A 20,244-nucleotide genomic window follows, 5' to 3' on the forward strand; every position below is an offset into this window, starting at 1 on the left:
GCTGAACTCAGACGTTTGTGTGCATCCCAGCACCAAAGTCTGCTTTTTTTCCCTCCAAGCTGCACAGCTTTTTGCCAGCAAAAGCGAGTCGGCCCGAGCTGGTCTGTGGGGTAACTTGGCTCCTTCCATTTTGCGTTGCATGCCTACACTTTTCCTTTTTTCCACCAATGTCTTCCTTTCAACCCCCTTCCCCCCAAGTTCCATCCTCTTTCAAAGGTGATTCTGATTTCAGTTTCTAGACAGATCACGGAGCAGGTAGACACAGGATGTAAGCATGGACTGGTCTCTACCTTCGGAGCTGTAGGCTGAGCTGGTTTACCTTTACAGGCTAGATAGATAGGGGCTACGGGCAGAGTTTCTGTTTTGCTCATTAGTACTCCTTTTGGGGCCCTGTGACAGTAAGTTTGTCTGCCGGCAGATCCGCAGCAGTTAAAACTGACACTGAAAGAGTTTCAAGGACGGATGCTGTTCTGTGTGTTTCATTTTGGGTACCCATTTCATTGAGCTAGAATTATTCCTTTGCAGTTAGGTGACGGCGATCTTCTTGCACTGGTCTTTTCTTTCTGGAGCGCATCCTGATGTCCTTTGTCATCCAGAGCTTTCCCCTCTGCTGCCAAGAAGAGCGATGGTCGTGATGAGGACTAAATCCTGTGAGTAACGATTTCTTCAAGTCTGATTATGAAGGTGCCAAGCCTCGTTTTGGGGGTCCAAAGGCTTCACTTCAGGCCCAAAGCCTCATGTTTAGCTTCCAACGCCTCTTTCTTAGGGACGAAATCCTCCTTGTCATGGGCCATAGGCTCGTTTTCAGGATTCGGCCTGCAATTTTGAGGGCCCAAAGCCTCATGTTGAGCATCCAGAGACCCATTTTTAGGGTGCAAAGCCTTAGGTGTTGGTACCAAAGCATCATGTGAGGGCCCCAAACCTAATTTCAGGGTTCAGAGCCTCATTTTCATTTGTAAAGCACCATTTCTAGGGCCCAAAGCCCCATTCTTAAGGCCTTGACCCTCCTTCAGAGAGTCGAAACCCGCCTTTCACAGCTCTAAGCCTCAAATGTTGTGCCCAAAGGCCTGTATTTGGCATCAGAGCTTCCTTTCGGGGGGCCATAGAGGAACCAATAGGTTCACCTTGTTGTCAGGGTCCAAAGCGTATTCGTAGCATCTCCCCCATTCTTTGCAGTGACAAAGGCTGCTTCTGAGGGCTGAAATCCTCATTTGGAGGGTCCAAACCTGTCTTTCATTACCCATGGCCTTTTTTGAAGAAGCCACAGTTTCATTTTTAGGATCCTGTGGTGGTGTTTATGTCACTGCCGATAGGGCAGGCCCAGGAACCTGGCTTGTGCAGATGCTTGTGATGTCACTTGTGGCCCAGTTCCTCTGCCGGAGAGGGCAGAGGCTGAGCGGCCTCAGGAGAAACAGGCGAGAGATGGGCCGGGGGCAGCTGGGGCAAGGGAGGGAGCAGGGCCAGGACCAGGACCAGGGGTGCTACGTGCACAGGAACAGGTATCTCATTTTTATAGAGCAGCATCATGTTTAGGATCCAGCCAGTTGCTTTGAGGCTCCAAGCTGCATCCTGAGTTTCCAAGCCCTCATTTTTATGCTCCAAACCCCTCTTTTAGGGCCCAAAGCTTCAGGTTTAGAGTCCAAAGCTTCAATTCTAGGGTCGGAAACCTCCTTTTTATGGTCCAAAGCCTCATTTTTAGGGTCCAAGCCTCATTCATCAGTTCCAAGCCCCACTCTTCAGGTGCAAAGACTCTTTTTGAGGGCCCAGAGCATCATTCTGAAGGCCCAAAGTCTGATGTGGAAGGGCCAGAGCCTCCGTTGTAGAGGCCCAAGCCTTATTTACAGTGTGCAAAGGCTCATTTTCAGGCCCCAACCCCCAGTTTTTAGCTTCCAAAGTCTCCTTTTTAGGATCCAGTCTGCAATCCGGAGGGTTCAAATGCTCATTTGGAGGGCCCAAAGCCTCATTTTAGGGGCCAAGCTCCTCGTTTAGGGTACGAAGCCTCATTTGGAGCCTCCAAAGACCCATTCTTAGGGTGCAAGGCCTTAGTTAGGTAGCTGCAAATTCAGCGACGGGTCGCTGCACGAGCCTCCCTTCGGCACTGTCCTCCAAGAAGTGGGGCGGCGCTGGCTGCCTCCGAGTCATTGGCTCAGCGTCAAGGAGGGAGACTGGGTCACGGCGGCAGCTGCTCGGCAGGCGATGACATACAGACGGTGTCGCTGTTAGCTGATTGTGTTGCTTGAGGACAGATGATGGGTAAGCAAGTGATAACCTACGGAGGAGGTCACTGCCAGATGATTGTGAGCACCGCCATGAGGGCAGAGGGCCAGTCCCGCACAGAGGCCCCGGGCTCACTGTGCAACTCGCACTGTGTGGTGAGGTCCTCGTCCTCCCAGCTGGGCACGGCCATCTTCTCCTGAGGTACCCCGTGTGCCACAGGGCGCTGATGATGGCTTCTGCCTGGGAGAGGAACCGTTCGTTACCACTCACAGCTGGAGAAAGCAGCAGCTTTTCTCCCCAGTCTCATTGCTGAGGACTACCTCAAGATTATCAGTCCCGTTCAGGCTGTCCAAGGAGTGCTGCTCTTTGCGGATATTTCAGGTGGGGTGAGCAGGGAGGAGCAACCACGGACACGAGCCTTTTTGGGACACGCTAGGCCCTTTGGAGCCCTGCCCCGGCTCCTCAGACAGAGTGGCCACCTTGTCACTGCTGAGGTGTTCTGCTGGGATGCCCAAAGAGAGGGGGACGGGTTATGTTGGGCGGTCAACCACTGCCACCACCAGCACTGAGCCAGCGCGTGGGAAGGTGTGACCTACAGGTTCTCGGGCCGGGCAGCATGGAACTGGCTGCCAGGTCCTTTGTCCCACGTGGGCATTTCCTGACTTCTGGGTGTCCCTGTTACAGGTTTCACTGCTTTGACAGAGAAGTTCATCCAGAGGGCCGGCCCAGACAGAGGCACTGATGAGCTGGCGCAAACCCTCAATTCCTGCCTGTGTGACATTTTGGAGGGTAAGAGCCGTGCTGCGGGACTGTCTGCCATCGGGCCGTGAGGCTGCTCATGGAGGGTGGGGGTAGACATGCTGGGCAGCCTGGTCCTGCCTCCTTGCAAGGGCTGGGGCTTTCTGTGGCCTGCAGGAACAGCAAGAGCAGCCAGGGTCTCCCGGTGAGTCAAGACGGGCGCAGGTCCTTTCTGCTCCCCCCCTGTGGCTGAGGAGGCACCCGCTTTCTCAGCAGCTTCCTCTGTGCTTCTGGCATGAACACCCGGCTCAGTGATGCATTAGTGCCCAGAGCAGGCTGGGGGCATCCAGCAAGTGCCAGCGCACAAGTGACCCGAGGATGCTGGCGCTGATATATGTGTGCCTGTGACACCCTCGCGGGCGCCTTTTCACAGGGGACTTCTTGACCCTTCTAAGCTGACCGTGAGCACATTGGTGGCCACCTCTTTGGCAGCCCCTGTAGAGCAAAGCAAGAGAGTCCTCAAAGACGATGAAGGGTCTGGAGCATCTCTCCTATGAGGAAAGGCTGAGAGAGCTGGGACTGTTTAGCCTAGAGAAGAGGAGGCTTGGGGGGTGATCTTAGTAATGTGTCTAAAACCTGAAGGGAGGGTGCAACGAGGACAGAGCCAGGCTCTTTCCAGTGCTGCCCAGTGTCAGGAGCAGAGGCCACGCCCCAGGCATGTACTGAAACCCAGGATGTTCCCTCTGTACGTCAAGAAAGGCTTTTTGACTGTGAGGGTGGCCGAGCGCTGGCACAGGTTGCCCAGGCAGCTTGTGGAGTCTCCCTCCTTAGAGCTATTAAAAAATGATCTAGCCACCGTCTTGGGCAGCTGGCTCTGTGCAGCCCTGCTTGAGCAGCAGGGTTGGACCAGATGGACCCCAGAGGTCCCTTCCAGCCTCCACCTTTCTGAGATCTGGTGGCAGCTCGCAGGCCTGCCTCCGTGCCTGCTGTGCACGTAGCAGGGCTGTGGCCCCTGTGAGCCCGGGAGGCAGGCCAGAGTGGTGCTTTCCTGGGCTGTGCCCCACGGTGCACCCTCACCTGGGTGCTCCTCTCGGGGCGGAGGGGCTTGCTCTGTGGCTTCTGGAAGAAGGTGTCCACATGACTCTTCCTTTCCTTCTCTCTGTCCGCAGAGGTGCTGACTTTTGGAGGAGACATCTTTAAGTTTGCTGGTATGTACTTAGGACGACGATGCCCACGTGTGCTGACCTGCAGCATTTACCTGTTGTGGCGGCCATTTGCTGTGCTCTGCTTCTCAAGAGGCTCTGTGTAGCACCTTGAGGCGGCGTCCTGGCCACTCACGCAGCCCCCGTGCAGTGCCCTTTCTCCAGGCTTCTCTTTCTCCCGGGGCCTGCCTGCCTCCGGTTTGGCTTTGGCAAGGGCTGTTGTCTCCCTCATTCTGCCCCTGCTGGTAGGACCCTGGGCTGGGGGTGGGGGGACAAGGAAGCACTGAGAGGAGGAGACCCCCGAGAAAGCGCAGCCAAAGGTGTGTGTCGGGGTGGTGGTGAGGGGCGGGGAGGCCCTGGTGATGGCGGAGCTCGGGCTGCCAGGCTGCGAGGGCAGGACGAGGCCCTGGTGTGCTGCAGCTGCAGAGGAGCGCTCGGGGCAGGGGGTGCCAGCGCTGCCGGCTGTCGGCTGCTGTGGCTGGCCCGGGAGAGGAGAGGTGTGCCGGTGCCCAGGGTTTGGCCCTCCAGGACGATGCCCTCCCACAGGCCCATCTTCCTCAGCGCGTCGGCCGGTTTCTGCTGTCCCTGCCACTGAGCGCAGGTCGGGGAGAGTCAGGTCTCAGCAGAGCCTTTCCCTTTCCCTCACTTTCCCCAGGGGATGCTGTGCTGGTGCTGTGGAGAGCACCACCCCGGGAGCTGGCTAAGACCATCAGCCTGGTGCTGCAGTGTAGCCGGCAGATCCAGAGGAAGTATGGGAAGCGTGACACGCACGTGGGTCAGAAGATCCAGCTGAAGATAGGTACGGGCGCCGTGGCACGGGGTGCTTCTCGCTGGCAGGGAATGGGGGGATCCGTCCTGGGGCTAGTGCCAAAGGAAAGCATCTCCTGCGAGCATTTAAGGGGCCAGCTGTAGTCTGGGCGGGGATGGGAGACCAGGCCTGCTGGGTTTGCGTGCATTTGCAGATGCAGAGGAAGCTTAAAGGCAAAGCGGGCGTCAGATCAAGTATTAGGGTCCTCAAATGTCTGATTTAGCACAAATGTCTGTGGGAGGTAGTTATCTTTCCATTTTTTCGGGGGGGAGGGGGCAGCTTTGCATCCTTTGCCCTGCTGGATTCTCCCCTGCCTCTCACAAAGAGCAAAGGGGAGCTGCTTTGCACATGGCTCTGGGAAGGGCTTTGGCAGGCTGTCATGGGTGTTGTCAAGCAGACAGCTACAACCTGCCTGCACGTTAGCAGAGCAGGCAGTGATCAAGCCCGCCTGGTTTGCTGGGCTTCTGGGCAGGCTGCTGGGCTTCTGGGCAGGCAGCTGGCTAAGACACCCGGCACTCTCAACACACTGTCTGTTTCTAGACACCCGTTTCAGGGACCTGTGTCAGTATGCCCCTGAGTAGGATGGAGGATGCCCTCCCTTTCCATAACGCCAGTCTCCCCACTGGGCTTCAGATTAGGTTCTGAACAGCTGAGATGCTGGGGGCTGTAGAGCTCAAAATCTTCCCTGTGTCAGTGCTGCTTCTCCCTCTCTTTCTCACCAGGGATCTCTGCAGGGCCCGTGGACCTCCTGGTAGTCGGAGACAGGAGGCGGCAGTACTTCTTGATCTGTGGCGAGGCCCTGGATGAAGTTTGTGAGGCGGAAGAGCTTGCGAATGCAGGTGAAGTAATCCTCTCAGCCACCTCCTGGGAGCTCTGTGAGCAGCACCGGCTCAGGACCAGGCGCCTTGCAGGCAAAAGAGCTGTGAAGGTAGGTGGGTGGCATGGCCTGTAGAGCCATTTTGAGGACCCAGACCTGGACATGAAGGAGGGAGGTGTCAGAAGGCTGAGGAGCTGGATGTGGAGAGAGTTGGAGCTGTGGAAGTGGGTGGGCAGCTGAAGCTCTTGTCCTTCCCTCTCAGGGGTAACAGTGGTCTGGGCTTGCTTGGTTTGAGGGGTCGGGAGGCACTGGGAGGGTTTTGGCCCCACCAGCCATGTCCTCTGTGGGTCATGGCGCTGTTGCTGACAGCTGGGGGATGCTTGGGTGATGCCTGCCCAGCTCCGGTGCTTCTGAGGAAGCACTGCTGTCCCATCCAGCCAGGTGGGCTTGTTCTCCCCTTTTCTGGGCAGTGACGGTGGAGGGCAGGCTTTGTCCCCTGGGACTCCTGGGGAGGCCAGTGGCAGTGCCTTCACGCCGTGTGTCTCCAGGTTACAGGCATGGATCCGATGTCTTGGTCAGAACGCCAAGACGCTTTACGCAAGCTTGTACGACACCCAAGGAGCCAGCGCTTGGAAGGGGAAGGTGAGTGCCAACTTCACCTTGTTCGCGGCTTGCCTGGAAAGCTGGGGCCTGGCTGCTTCAGGGGCCAGAGAGGAACCACCTGCGCCCTCTTCCTCCTTTCGGCTGGCACTCGTGCTTTTGGCCCTCGCGTGCATCAGCTGGGGCGGTGGCTGCTGCTGCCTTCTCCCTCCAGGGGACAGCACTGCCGTGAGCATCTGGAGGTGGCAACATGAGCAAAGGCAGAAGACTCTTTCTCCCCCGTTTCCCGTGCCAGCCCCTGCTTTCCAACACCTCGTAGTCCTGTCCTCCCAGCGACCACCTGCTTTTTCTCTCCTCAGGTGCCATGAGACCTGCTCTTCTCCTGCCCGGTGGCGCTAATGCGTACGACGTGCTTAGCAAGTACATGTCAGGAGCTGCTCTCGGGAAGGTACGTCCAGGCCACCACTGCTGGGGACTGCATTTTTGGAGGGCAGAGGAAGTGGTGCATTGCAGAGATGGAGTTCTCACGAGAACAGACAAAGAGAAGGAAACGCACCCTGAGAAGACAGCGCGGGGAAACTGAGCCAGGGGGCACTGGTGCCGCACCATTGCGTGTGTTGTCCTCAGAGAGATACGGGTGGTGGGCGGCAGACTTCTGTCTGCCTGTCTTTTCTGGGGGTATGGTTCTGGATGCGCCGGGGTGGTGGTGGTGGGATAAAGGGGAGGTTGCACTGAAGTCCCCAGAGCATCCCTGCGGGTCGCCCCTCGTGTCCACACCCGTCCCAGGATGGGGTGGTACCGGAGCACCTTTCTCTCCTTTGTCATTTGCGTTAATGATTCGGTATCTGCCTGCCACAGGCTGGGCAGCCTGCCCGCCATGTGCACTGAGAGAAGGATTCAGCCCTTCCTCGGGGAGTACCTGCTATTGCCAGTATGCCTGCTCTCCCTCGGTGTCTGGTATGGGCAGTAAGCCCCCGGGAGAGCAGGCTGGTGAAGCCATCCTGCTCTTGTCTTCCAGCTTGATGACAGAGTGCCGCTGGACCTCTTCTCTGAGCTACGGCCGGTCACCAGCCTCTTCGTCCAACTGCAGTTGACTGCAGGAATCAGCACAGTGGACATCCGCACCCTCATCCACGATGCCAGCAGGAAGATGCTAGAAATCCTCTGTCCTCACAAAGGCAAAATCAACAAAATCGTCCTGTTTGATAAGGTGAGTGTGTGGGAGCAATCGCTTCCCCCCACCCTGAGGGGGTGGGCGGTGAGGAAGAGGGAGAGGCTCCCTCTTAGGCATTGTAGCAAGATGTGCTGCATCCGTCCTTGGCAGGGCTGCATGTTCCTCTGCGTGTTTGGCCTCAGTGGAGAAAAGCTGCCCTACGAGAGCATTCACGCCTTGCAGAGTGCTATTCAGATCTTCAATTCCTGCTCCACGATGCTCATGGAAGTAGAGTGAGTGTGTGGTGGGGGTGCGTGCTGCTTGGGATGGCGCAAGGGGGCTTCCCAGAAAGAGACGTGTCTTCTAGCTTGCTCTGCCTTGTCCCTGGCAGGAAGGAGGCAGTGCCCTGAGAGGTGGCAGGCAAGCCCCGGACTTAGCCCTCGGCAGCCAGGCGGAGTCCCGCCAAGCACACCCTGCTAGCCACCGTGCTGGAACGAACCCTTGCAAGGGCAAGAGGCTCCTTGGTGCCAGAGGCAGGCCCTTCTGGGCGACTGGCCCATGAACAGGGATGGGGTCCAGCCACCTGATCTCAGGTTGCTGCCATCGCAGGCAGTGACATCGCGGGTGCCTTCTTCCCTCCCTCTTTGCTCATGAGAGGGCTGTGGCCTTCTGCAGGTTGCAGCTCAGGGAAAGTGGCCTCAGGGGAAGTGTCCAAAACATCCCACATGCGCTCTACCCCTGTCCTTTGTCCCTTGCAACGTGGGTATGTTGCGCCCCTGAGCTCTCCACGTCCCCAGGACCCGCGCTGGCAGGACAGGATGGCAGGTGGCCCAGGCTAGCGCCGAGGGGAGATGCGGGAAGGGATGAATCTGGGCGGGCAGGACTGCGCCTGGGGCGCTGCTGAAGCTGCACTGTTTCCCTGTGTGCCAGGGCAGTGTCTGTTGCAGTTACCAGTGGGATGGTGTTCTGCGGAGTCACCGGCCACCCTCTGAGGCATGAATACACAGGTAGGAGGCGTGTGTCTGAGGCGCGGGAGGCTGGCGTGGGCCTGCTTAAGCATAGCACTCTGGAAGAGGAAGGCGGGCTGGGAGAGGGCTTTCCCAGCAGCCGGTCAGGAGCGGCCCGGGCAGTGCGGGTCCTGGCCCGTGGCAGGAGAACGGGCTCTGTGGCCGTTTGTTCCCCTGGGTTCTGCTGATCCCGCTGTGGGGTTGGCCTGTGCTGGAGGTGAGGCAGCCGTTGGCCTGGAAGGGCGCCACGGGGCTGGTCGCACGGGTACGTCAACGCACGCTCTCGCACGCTCGCTCTCTCTCTGGCAGTCGTTGGCCAGAAGGTGAATTTGGCAGCCCGGATGATGGTGCACTACCCTGGGCTGGTGTCCTGTGATGCAGTGACCTACGCCTCCTCTCGGCTGCCCCCTTACTACTTCAAGGAGCTGCCGGAGAAAAAGATGAAAGGCCTCAGTCATCCTGGCACTCTCTATCAATATGTGGGGATCACCAAGAAGAGGTGAGTGACCTCCGAGAGGGCTGGACGAGGGGATTGTGTCATCAAGGGTGCAGCCTTGGCCAGCAAAGAGGAATTAGGCAGAGAGAGACCAAGCTGGTCTCCCTTGCCTGTGGCTGAGACGGTCAGAAGCCCTGGTGCGGGAGGCTTTTTGCCTCTCTCCCCTGCTGTCTCCTGCTGCTAAGAGAGCGGGAGTGAAGCCCCAGGGATGGGGAAGGTTAGTCTGTCTTGGCAGACACAACCTGGCCTTGCAGGCTCTGTCCAAATGGCTTTCAGCTGTGCTTGCTCCACCACATGCCCTGGTAATGCTGACCCAAGGAGGTTTTTGGGACAAGCCGCTTCCGAGCAGGAAGCTTTGGGCCAGCCTGGTTCCCATGGGGAAATGTGGACCGTGGGGACACCCTTCCTCATGTCGTCCTGCTGAAACCTCAGCTTTTCCTCTGGGCCAGGATTTGACCTTCGCTTTGGATGACGGTTTGAACGTTAACATTGCCATCTCTTGGAAACTCCAGGAGGAGTTGAGCCAAAGGTGCTAGGTGCTTGGCATCCCAGCCCGTTCAGTGACACAAGTCCTCCTTTCCAAGACACTTGTTTCTCTTGGCCAGCGTGTGCTAGCCAACAGCACACCCTGGCTCCTTTCACGTGTCTGCAGCGTCTCTTGGTTTGGCCTCTGGTGGTGGCCTCTGGATACGTTCTGCTGTTCTGCCATGGCCGTTGGGCTTCTTTATGCTTGAAGCTGTCCTAGCGTGCAGCTTGAACTTTGGGTGGGGGTGCATACAGGGGAAAACATGCTGCCCGAAAGACAAGCAGGTGCACGAGGAGCACATCCTGCCCCTCCATGCCAGGCTGCTTCTCTGTGTCCCCTGGCTTCTCACCAGCTAATTGACTGGTGTTTTCTTTTCCCCTGCTTCTAGCATATTTGGCATGGGTCTTGCCAAGAAGAGGTCAGAGTACGCCCCCTTACTGGGTAGGTGGAGAATGCCTTGCTCTTCTGAAGCCCAGTTTCTTCCCCTTGGTAACTTTTAGCGCCACGCTGGGGCGGGAGAAGCTTTTGCCAGGGATGGTGTTGCTGCAGAGGCCCTAAGGAAGTGCGGCCTCTCTCGGCCCCTACTTGGTTGACCTCTTTGGGGTGGAAAGCAGGGTGAGGCGCCTGGTGCTGCCTTGCCCTGCTCCAGACCTGGTACGAAGGTACCTTTCAGCTAGGGAGCTGCTCACGCCTGGGGGCTAAACTGATCCCGGTCTTTGGGATCAGGAAAGCGATTGCCTTCTGCCAGTCTGACGGAGAGTTCCGGTGGTGGGTTCTCCCCCTTGTACTCCTCAGAGATCCTTTCTTGGCAGCATCTGGGCGTAGACATGGCAATGTCAGGACCCACGGGGTGCCTTTAATCCCTCGGTGTCTTGCTGGAGGTTTTGGGCCCTGTTACAGGTTAACCCCGGGAGGCAGCTCAGCCCCACAGAGCCACTCGCTCCCCCCAGCGGGATGGGGAAGAGAATCGCACAGCTTAATAGGTAGAGCAAAAGCTGCGCAAGCATGCAAGGCCAAATCAGGCATTCGTTCCCTGCTTCCCATGGGCAGGCAGGTGTCTAGCCATTTCCAGGAAAGCGGGGCTGCATCGTGCGTAACGGTGACTTGGGAAGACAAACGCCGTAACTCCAAACGTCCCCCCTTCCTCCCTCTTTCCCCCAGCTCTTCTTGCCAAGCACCGCATCATATGGTACGGAATAGGCCTTTGGGCAGTTGGGGTCAGCTGTCGTGGCTGTCGTGCCCCCTCCCAGCTTCTTGCGTGCCCCCAGCCTGCTCGCTGGCGGGGCGGCGTCAGAAATGGTAAAGGCCTTGACGCTGTGCAAGCGCTCTTCAGCAATAACCAAAACATCGTTGTGTTATCAACGCCCATGTCTGGTCACAAATCCAAACCATAGCACCATAGGAGCTATCACTGAAGAAAATTCACTCTAGCCCAGCCAAAAGACACTGAAGATGCTGCCTCAGCTCCCAGGAAGTGCCCTGTGGCTCATGCTACAGCGAGGAGATGCTGCAGCGACTCGCATCATCTCTTCCAGTCTTGTGCTGGATCGCTGCGGGGAGTTGCACGGGGCCGGCTGAACCTCTGTGTCTGTGGGAGGGCAGAGGGTGGCGGGACGGGGAAGAAGGCATGGAAGCTGCACTGTGGGGCAGGCGGGCCGGCTGCCGCTCTGGGGAAGGCAGAGGTAAAAAAGCTGGGATGAGTGGGCAGGAAGGAGGCCTGGCTGTAGGCAGGCTGGTGGAAGTGGTGGCAGGACAGGGAACTGCGGTGGAGGGTGCCAGCCAAAGTGGCATCTCTCTGCTTTTCAGCACGCCCAGCAGCTGGTTTTCTTGTTTGTCTTCACAGGTCGGGAGAAGGAGATTGACCGCTTTGGCAGCTGCTTGAAAGCCTATGAGGACTTAGGACAAAGCCACATCCTGGCGTTTGAGGGCACGATGGGCTCCGGAAAGAGCCACTTACTTACCGAACTGGCCTATTTAGGCCAGGCTGCTGGCCACAGGTACAGGTTTTTGACCTCTAGCTTTGGGATGCTGCCCCTGCCCATCACCTGGCAGCCATAGAACAGTCCGTCCCCTCTGCTGGTGCGCCTGGTCCTTGGACTGCAGCCTCCCGAGAAGGCCTCCTGGAGACTCTCCCTAGGAGCACCTGCATGCTCTGCTCCCGCCTCTACACCTCTGGGGAGTTGGAGGTGGCTTCTTGAGCCGTGGCCTTTCCTCCTTCACCTCTGGGCCAGGCACAGATAGAAGGAAAGAGCCCGAGCCCAATGCTTTTCATCTGACTCGAGATGCAACAGACAGCAGGGTGGCCTGTCTCAGAAGCCCTGCTTGCCCTCTGCTCCTTCCCAGAAGGAGCACTGGGGCAGAAAAGCCTTCCTGTGGTCTGGGAGTCAGGCTGCTAAGGTCTGGAGCCCAAAGGCAAACCCACCACTTGCTCCATCCTTGCCCCTTAGCCCCGTGAGTTCCTCTGCAGGGGGGACGTAGCGAGACCTGGGCCGGTGCTGTGGAGACACAAGAGTCTGGAGCCGGCTCTCCCAGTGGCTTGGCAGCAATTGCCCCTCTGTGCCCTTTCTCGTATGAGGAGTGAAAAGCTTGGCCTCCTCTGGGAAGCACTTTGAGACGAGTGGCTGACGAGCACCCCCCCAAGGGCATCTGCACCCCTTTTGTCTTAGAAGGCTTGGGCTGTTGGGGATCTCAGTCCCCTTTGCTTTTGCACGGCAGGGTAGTTGCCATGGAACTGCTAGAGGCCAACGTGAGGCAGTCCTTCTCTGCCATCCGTACGCTGATGGCCAGGGCCCTGGGCCTCCAGGACAGTGAACCGTGCGGTGCCAGGCAGTGCACGCTGCAGACAAAGCTCCGAGGGACAATCGAAGAGAGCAGCTTTTGTCTCCTCAATGACATTTTCCTTGTCGAGGTGAGAGCAAGAGGCGTCTCTGGCCCTGGAGAAGGCCTTCTCATGAGCTTTTCGGGGTCTGATGTTGTGTGGGCGCGCTGCTGGGAGTGCCTGAGCTCGGGGGTGGGAATCGTGGGGGTGGTAGCACAGGTTTCCCATTCCTGGGCCCTGGGGGGCTCCCTTTCTGGGGTGAGTTCATGTCCTGCGCTGCATCTGGCAGTGCCTGGTGCCTTGTTCAGCACCTTGGAAGTGGCACTGGAGAGAGGCTGGTGCTGGGCGAGTGGTCTGCTCCAGCCAGCCCAAGCTTCCTACAGGCAGAGAACCAGCTCTTCAGCCCACCCCCCAGCCCCAGCTCTGCCAGCGACCCTCAGCAGAGGGCCTCTGCTTTGGGCTCCAGGTGCAGCCCCCACTGTGGCTCCTTGCACCTGTGCTGGGGAGAGCTAAGGTGCTGAGGCCAGCAGGGGCAGTTTGCTCTGCGGTCTTGCTTGGTGGGTTCATGTGCCTAGCCCCGGAGCGATGCTTCTGCCTGACTGTGCTTTTCTGGCCAGTTTCCCGTTTCGGACAAGGTTCGCGAGATGCGTGGAATTGAAAGAAAAAAGGAGTTGCACTCGACTTGGGCAAAAGTGCTGGAGAAGGTGAGCCTTTCTCCTTCCTTCCTTCCTTCCTTCCTTCCTTCCTTCCTTCCTTCCTCCTGGGTCAGAGAAGGAAAACAAGCCTGCTGGCTGCAGACTCTGCACCACAGCAGTGTGAGTGCATGGGAGGACCACACGCCCGGGCCATCGCCCTTTGGGGCCTGAGAAACCCCCCACCCCCACGTCCCCCCTCCTCCACGCAGCCCCACAAACACACCCCATAGCTTTCCTCCCGTCGAGTGTACCCTGGACAAGGAGCAATGGCTTCTGCATTCCCTTGCCCAAGCTGCCTCCTTCTGCAGGTCAGGTGGTGTTAGGTGTGACCTTAAAATCTCAAAGAAATTGAGTCAGTAAGCTTCTGAGCAGGGAAGCAGCTGGGGAGAGACTTCAGAGCATCCTCTCAAGAGACAGAGGCTCAGTCTCCTCCCCTGCAAGACACTTGGGATTCCACTGGATTGTCCTCAGAACATCCTGCTTTTTTTCAGTCCATTGGAGGAGAATTTGGCATTTTCGTCATCGACAATGCCCATTTCATCGACCCTGCCTCCTGGAGTATCATGTCACCCGTGCTCCGAAATGTCTCCTACTTCATGGTCATGAGCTTGGCGCCGGGCTACCCAAGGAGAGAGGGCTTTTGCAAAGCTGCAGCAGACAGCACAATGTCCCAGAAAATCACCTATCTTCATCTGGATGAGCTGAAACCTTCAGCTGTGGTGCAGGAGGTCTGCCAGAACCTTAGAGTAGACAGCATCTCCAGGGATCTAGCGAGGTAAGTTTGAGGCAGGGGAGCTCCTCCTGAGGGCTTGAACCTATGCAGACCACGGGCGGGAATCAGCCCCCCCGGAAAGGGAGCGCAGGGCCACTAGAAGCATCACCGACTCTAGCGAGTACTCTAGGAGGTGGGTTGCTTGTTATGCCTTGTCCTGGCAGGCGTGAGCTGAGAGCGGGCCACTGCCGAGACACAGAGCGTGGGAAGTGTCAGCCCTTCGCGGCTGCACAGAGAGGAAGGGAGGAAGAGTCCCGAGCCCAAGTGTGGCTGGGCTGTGAAAAGGCCTTGGTCTAGGTGGCCAGGCTGTGGGGGAGATTCCCTGGGACAGAGGCCTGCCCTGCTGCCAGAGAGGATCTAGGCTCCTGAGGAGGGGAAAGGCAGGGCTCGCTGCTCTGCGCTTTGGCCGTTGGCCGCAATTCTTTTCCCACGGACTTCAGCGAAGGCCGGAGGTTCGGGGGGGCCCAAAAGCCCAAGCCAGCAGAGGACTGTCCCATTCAAAGGCGAGGTGCAGCTGTGACAAAGATGCTGGCTACCCTGTATTGCCCAAGTGACTCGCTGCCCACCTGAACCGTGTTTCATTTTACTCCTCTTGTGGTGGTCACTGCCGCGTCTGCTCCTGTCCAGGTTCCTGATCCAAAGAAGCTCGGGGATCCCGTATTACTGCAAGGAGCTGCTGGGCTGCCTTCTTTGCAACAACATGCTCTTGTTCCGCACCCGGAGGCGGGGTGGAAAAGCAGAAGACAACTGGGAGAGCCTGATCAGTAAGCACCTTTGCTGCTGACTAGCGAGTTGCTGTGGCGCATTCTCCGCAGCACAGTCTTGCCCCATCGTTCCCCCGTTGATCTGGGCAGAGTCAGATCTTGCAGCAGTGCAGAACGTGGTCTGGCGGAGGCGTGGGCTCCTGCGTGCCTTGCTGTTGGGACAGCCAAAGCAGGGGCTGGCGAGTTGTGGTGGCTTGGAGGGGCCTAAATTCTTGGGGGGGTGCGGGGGGGATTGGGGGTCTAAAACACGGGGGAAATGGTTCCAGAGCACATGTGTTTCTGGTGTTTCTTAGGCATTCTAATGGGCACGTAATTTACCCTGGCCCAACGCCAGCTCACTTGAGAACAAACCCCAGCTTGAGGCGAGGGACGGGCCTGGGAAACTTGAATTCAAACCCATAAATCCCCACAAGGGTGTGGTAACGGAAGAAAACGGTGGCAATGCCGCCGAGAGCGCCATGCCAGCCAGAGTGCTGTGGCCTTGGGAGCAGCCGGGGCTGATGCTGCATTTTGCATGATCACTGGCAATTTCCCTGGCTGCGGAGGTAGCCCTGTCGAAGGCAGCAATGCTGCTGCTTTCTGTCGCGGGGCATTCAGTTGCCCCCTAGGCACTCCAGAAGCTTTGACTGAGGGGCTGTTTGGGAAAGCTGGTCTGAAGGCAGAACACCTGCCTGTTCTGGGAGGGCTATGCAAAGAAATGCTTGCAGTGGGAACCTGTTTTGCTGTGCTTAATGACCACGTTCAGCGCGTGCAGGTCTGTGCGCTTGCACTGGACCATGTGAAGTGGGACTTGTCCCATCTCAGGTGAATTTTGAAACGTTTGCAAGCCGCAAGTGACTTTGCAAATTGCCTTAGTCGTGTTCTCTTGCTCCACCCAGCTTCTGCAGTTGAGGCTTCACCCCTCACAGCAACCTCGAGCTCCAGCGCGGGGAACGATGGCACGGTCTGCTTCATCAGACCAGACGTGAACCCGGAGAACACGGTGCTGCCCACCACCTTGAAAGGTGAGGGACCGAGAGCCGCTCTGCCGGCTCGCGGCTGTGCTGGGGCCCCTTCGCGGGGCATTGGCTAGAGGGAGGCTGGGCATTTGTGTGCTGCAGAGTCACCCTCTCAGCTTGGGGGCTCTGCTGGGAAGGTGGCTCCAGTGCAACCAGGAACAGGCCTGGGGTTGCGGGCAGCCATTTACCCCTCCTGGGTGTGAACCAGCTGTGAGCCTGCTGGCTGCTTTCCAGCAGCAGGTAGGAGAGAAAAGGCTATTGGTGCAACACTAGAATGGCTCCCTTTTCTCACAGAAGCAAATCCTTTGCTGGGAAAAGTCTTTGACTTGCCGCTGACTCAGCTGTGATCGCGACTTTGCCCTCGCTATTCTCTTTTTAAGCTCCCCAGCTAATGGCGCTCTCAAGGCACTTAATCCAAACCAGATCCGTTGTTTTTTTCTGTGAATTGGCACGGAAATCCCCCCATACCAGGAGAGCGGGATGGGGGAGCTGTCAACGACTGTCCCTCCTCTCTAGCCATAGCCATTTGTATGAACCTCGAAGAAACGTCATGCTAAAGCATTCCTGCTATTACGTTGTTCTGTCCCATCCCCGCGCGCCCCCCCCCCCCAAAAAAAACCAAAAACCCCAAACAAAAGGCATATTATTTTCTGGCCAAGTTAAGAGAGGCATTGTGGGGAGCTCTGAGTCCACCTCTGCTGTGGGGAAGGTTCTCTGTTTTCTGTGTGCGCTGTTGGGCAAAACCCTACTCCAGATCTGGTAGGGCGCATCATGGACGCATGTACCTGCTGGATCCTGCCCTCCTCACCCCAGGGGGGCGAGCGTCTGTTTGAGCGTCTCGCTCTTCCCCAGGCCTTGTGGCCTGCGATTCCAACAGGTGTGGAGCCATTTTGAAGACGCCTGCCCTGGGTTGCAATTGCCCAGCAGGTGCGGTGCCGAGGAGAAGAGGCCAAAGTCTACCCCATTTCATGTGTTGAGACTTTCCAGCCTCTCCAGCCTCAGCATGGGGAACAGGCAAGAGAGAAAGAGGTGTTGCTTCTTTTTGACAGAGATTGCGCTGGCCCAGCTGGACCGGATAAAGCCACTGAAGCAGACGGTTTTGAAGTTGGCAGCTGTCATCGGGCCAGTGTTTACCACCCAGCTGCTGTCACACATCCTTCCTCATGGCATCAGGCACGAGATGAATTGCTTGTTGGACATGCTGGTGAGCGACAACATCCTTAAGTGGCTGAAAACCACAGAGGTGCCAGAAGATGTCCGAGATCCTACCAAGGGGCCAGGCAGCTCTCGGCAGGCAGAGAGTGGTAAGTGGTAGCAGTGAAGAGGCCAAGGGAGCTCCCAGCTGTGTCCTGGTGGGGCTCGCCGGGGCACGGTGCACTTCCCCCCTCTGCCCCAGTAATGGCTGGGTGGAGCTCAGGCAGGCATGGCGGTTCGGGATGGCTTGTTCAAAGATCTTACAAGTCAATCTCAAAGAACGCTAGCGTTGCGCTGGAGGGAAGCTCCCACCAGCTGTCCCAAGTGCCTCTGCTCCTCTGCCTTCAAGTGCCGCTTGTAGCGCAGGCACGGGAGGGCATGTGCAATCACCGATATCCTCTCCCAGCTGCCTGCGGCATCCGCATCAAAGGTGGCCTCCAAAGTGCCCCAGGGCCTTTGAGAGGCTTTTATTCAGCTTTGATTCCCCTGTGGCGCAGCAGGGGAAGCTCAGGAGGCTGGGGACTGCCTTGCCAGGAGCGGAGAGAAAGCACTGGCCGGGGCTTGCTTCGGCTGGCGGCAACATCCCCAGCTCCTGTCTGGAGCACAGCTGAGCACTGTGTCCCCCGGGCTGTGCTAGCATCAGCAAGGCAAGGCGGGCCCTTTTGCCTCATCCTGCAAGGCTCGGTGTGCAGCAGCGCTGGTTTGCCGCTAAGGATGCTCACCAAGGCATGACTTTCATGCCCCGGCTGGGACGGCCCTGAGCCCTGGCCCCAGCTCAGGCTGATGCAAAGGCCCTTTGCCCTGCAGGTGTGGAGAGACCCTCTCTGAGCAAGAAGACCACGGAGCGGCAGTCTGGCGTGCTGGTCTTCTGTGTCCCACTGCTGCGGGAGGCTGCCTACGAGCTGTGGCCCGAGAGACAGCGGGTCGCCTTGCACCGCAAGTGCGCCGCCTTCCTGGAGCGGCACGCGCACAAATGCAAGAGCTGCAGCCAAGGGGACTTTGTTGCCTTCCACCGCTTCACTGTCACCAGCAGCCAGGAGGGAGGGAGCAGTCAGGGCCCTGCTGAGCAGGGCGACCCTCACAGCTGGGAGGCCTTGGTGCTCGCAGGAGAACAGCTGAAGAGGGATAGGACTCATGCCCCTGAGGGTATGCTGTGCACCATGCTTCACAGCCTGGGCCCTCCAGGACCCCAGGGGGGGCTGTGCTGGGGATGGGGTGGGAGGACATCTGCTAGGGACGAGCCCAGGAGGTGAGGATGGCCACTGCAGACTTTCCGCAGTGTGTCGCGACCCTTGCAAGGATCCTTGCGATCCCCAGCCCGCTGGGAGAGGGAGAGTAGTTCTTCCCCCGCGGTATGTGAGGAGGTGTCTAACCCCCTGTTTTCTTTCCTGATGCTGCAGGTGCTCTGCAGCAGCAGCAGGCTTTCCTGGAGGAGGATTTTGGGTGAGCAGACACGGTTTTGATGATTTTGGAAGGCAGTGAGCTCAGGGTGTCCAGAGGAGACAAAGGAAGCGCCGCCATTTGGCTGCCGGTTGTGACTGCAGCTTAGGGAAGAGGCTTTCTGTGGGGTGGGAGGTGGGAGGAGGTGGCCGTGGAGGTGAGGGAGGGCTTGAGGAAGCCTGTGGTCTCAGAGCGATCATCGCACTACACTGGAGCAGCCCTTGCTTTCCAGTTCCTACAGAGTAGCACTGCAAAATCTGCAGGGGAAAACCTGCCCCGGGGACTCGGGTGGTTTGCCTGTGGGAAGAGGTGACAGAAAGCCCAGCTTGTCTCTTTCTCCCTACCTACAAAGCACCTGTACGGGTCGTACGTGCCCGTGGCCTCGTGCTCTGCTTTGAAAAAGGGCTTTTGATGCCATCTCTGTGGGGAGAAAGAGCAGTACAGGTGATGCCTGTGTATTCTTTGCTCTCTTCTTCTCCTGGGAACCGTCCTCTGACTAGTGTGGCAGGACGGTTTCTGGCAAAGAGGGAACAGACAGCTGAGCTGCCCAGCAAGACCGACAGAAAGCACAGCGGTACATGCTCATGTGAATGCAAAGCCATCGTGGAATCGGTGCTTGTGCCTTTGGCTCGCCACTACGTGGCGATGGGCGATGCTGCCAGAGCCTTCTACTACCTTCTGGAGTCTGCGGCTGCCTACCTGCATGTCTCCAACAGCTACATGGTGAGTTGCCCTGCTTGCCAGCACGCACTGTGCACAGAGGCCTGCCTGCCTGCCTGGCCGCTGCACTCGGGCATGCCTTTGCGGGACCTTGGAAGGGAAATGCTGGGGTCAGACCCTGACTTTTTCCTCTGGTTTGCCTCTTCTGCGGCAAGAGACACAAGGCACTGTGCCCTTAGCACGGGGGGCATTAGCTGGGAGGCAGTCTGAAGGATCACTGGTGCCTGTCTGTGCTCTGAGACAGTGTGACTGTGTTTGGGCGGGCGTCACCAGGGGGAGAAACAGGCCCTCTTAAGACAGATGCCAGAGGCAATGACGAGGGAGGACAAGGCTGGCCATGGGCTCTGCACCCACGCTCACCTGCTCTCTGTGTGCTTGCGCAAAGGCCCTCATGAAGCTGAACGAAGCGGAGGTCCTGAGGAACTCGCTAGAGGAGAAAGCAGATGTGATAGCCTGCTTTGAAGAGGCCACCTTCTTCAGCCTCAAAGGGGAGGTAAGAGACGGGCAGGTCTGGAGGGATCTCCCGGGGGACGGAGCTGGATGCCTCCCGCGGTTGCAGGGGATATCCCTGGCATCTCCAGCCACTTGGAGATTCCTGCAGTCTCCTGGGCAACTAGTCCATATCAGGATGCTTCCCTTTTCCTCTGCAGGTCTGCTGGCATATGGGGCACATGAAGCTGGCAAAGAAAATGCTCAGGGAGGCTTTGAGCCTGCTCGGAAGACAATTCCCCCGGACCTCCATTGGAGCCTTTGTCAAGTCTCAGGTGGAAAAGTTGCCGTGTGCCTCTTCTGTTTCCAGAAGAGTATCCTCCCTTCCGCAGGAGGCCCGGTAAGAAGCAGAACTGAGAAGCCAGGGGAGGAAGAGCCATTTCCCACCTGGTCCCAGGCATCCCGGCCCAACCTGCCTAGGCTTGAGGCCACCCTGAACCTGACACATAGGCCTTAGCAGGACCGAGGCAGTAAGGAGCCACGTGCGGGTAGACCAGGGGACGGCAGAGCCCCACACTCCCTCCCTCCTTGCACCCTGCTTTCCCCCGGCCCTGTCCATTTAGCACTGCACAGCTAGAGCCTCTGGGCCAAGCAGTTTCTCTCGTGTGGCAGGAGGAAGAGGCTAGCCTGGCTGCTGCGGCAGAGCTGCTGTCTTTCCTTACTGGAGCACCTCTTCAGCCTGGAGGGCACTTCCAGTGGACGGACGTTCTCCCGCCTGGCAGCGCGCATGAAGGCCAACACGGACAGGGCAGCGGACTCCTATCGGGCAGCAGACTCCTGCCACAGATAG

The 20,244-nt window shown here is 58.1% G+C and overlaps 1 protein-coding gene across 1 annotated transcript; it reads left to right on the forward strand.

Annotated features, from left to right (window-relative positions):
- Window positions 1–2,249: 2,249 nt before the first annotated feature.
- On the forward strand, window positions 2,250–20,244 carry LOC126037201 (adenylate cyclase type 10-like). The gene is made up of 24 exons (XM_049797466.1): window positions 2,250–2,372; window positions 2,490–2,598; window positions 2,902–3,006; window positions 4,125–4,163; window positions 4,813–4,956; window positions 5,688–5,893; window positions 6,338–6,424; window positions 7,401–7,592; window positions 7,707–7,828; window positions 8,466–8,542; window positions 8,852–9,041; window positions 9,953–10,005; window positions 11,408–11,561; window positions 12,280–12,472; window positions 13,000–13,086; window positions 13,569–13,852; window positions 14,477–14,613; window positions 15,501–15,617; window positions 16,661–16,915; window positions 17,613–17,951; window positions 18,754–18,968; window positions 19,351–19,458; window positions 19,616–19,794; window positions 20,067–20,244. Exons 1-24 carry the CDS (start codon window positions 2,250–2,252, stop codon window positions 20,242–20,244), a joined length of 3,693 nt encoding a protein of 1,230 aa, XP_049653423.1.

Source organism: Accipiter gentilis, unplaced genomic scaffold (genome assembly GCF_929443795.1).
Source record: "Accipiter gentilis unplaced genomic scaffold, bAccGen1.1, whole genome shotgun sequence".
In the NCBI taxonomy this organism is placed as follows: domain Eukaryota; kingdom Metazoa; phylum Chordata; class Aves; order Accipitriformes; family Accipitridae; genus Astur; species Astur gentilis.

Coding starts and splice junctions, on each gene's coding strand:
- LOC126037201 (XM_049797466.1), top strand. CDS start 2,250: ATGGGTAAGCAAGTGATAACCTACGGAGGAGGTCACTGCCAGATGATT. Junction 13,087..13,568: donor GGGCAAAAGTGCTGGAGAAG/GTGAGCCTTTCT, acceptor GCTTTTTTTCAG/TCCATTGGAGGAGAATTTGG. Junction 16,916..17,612: donor CTCTCGGCAGGCAGAGAGTG/GTAAGTGGTAGC, acceptor TTTGCCCTGCAG/GTGTGGAGAGACCCTCTCTG.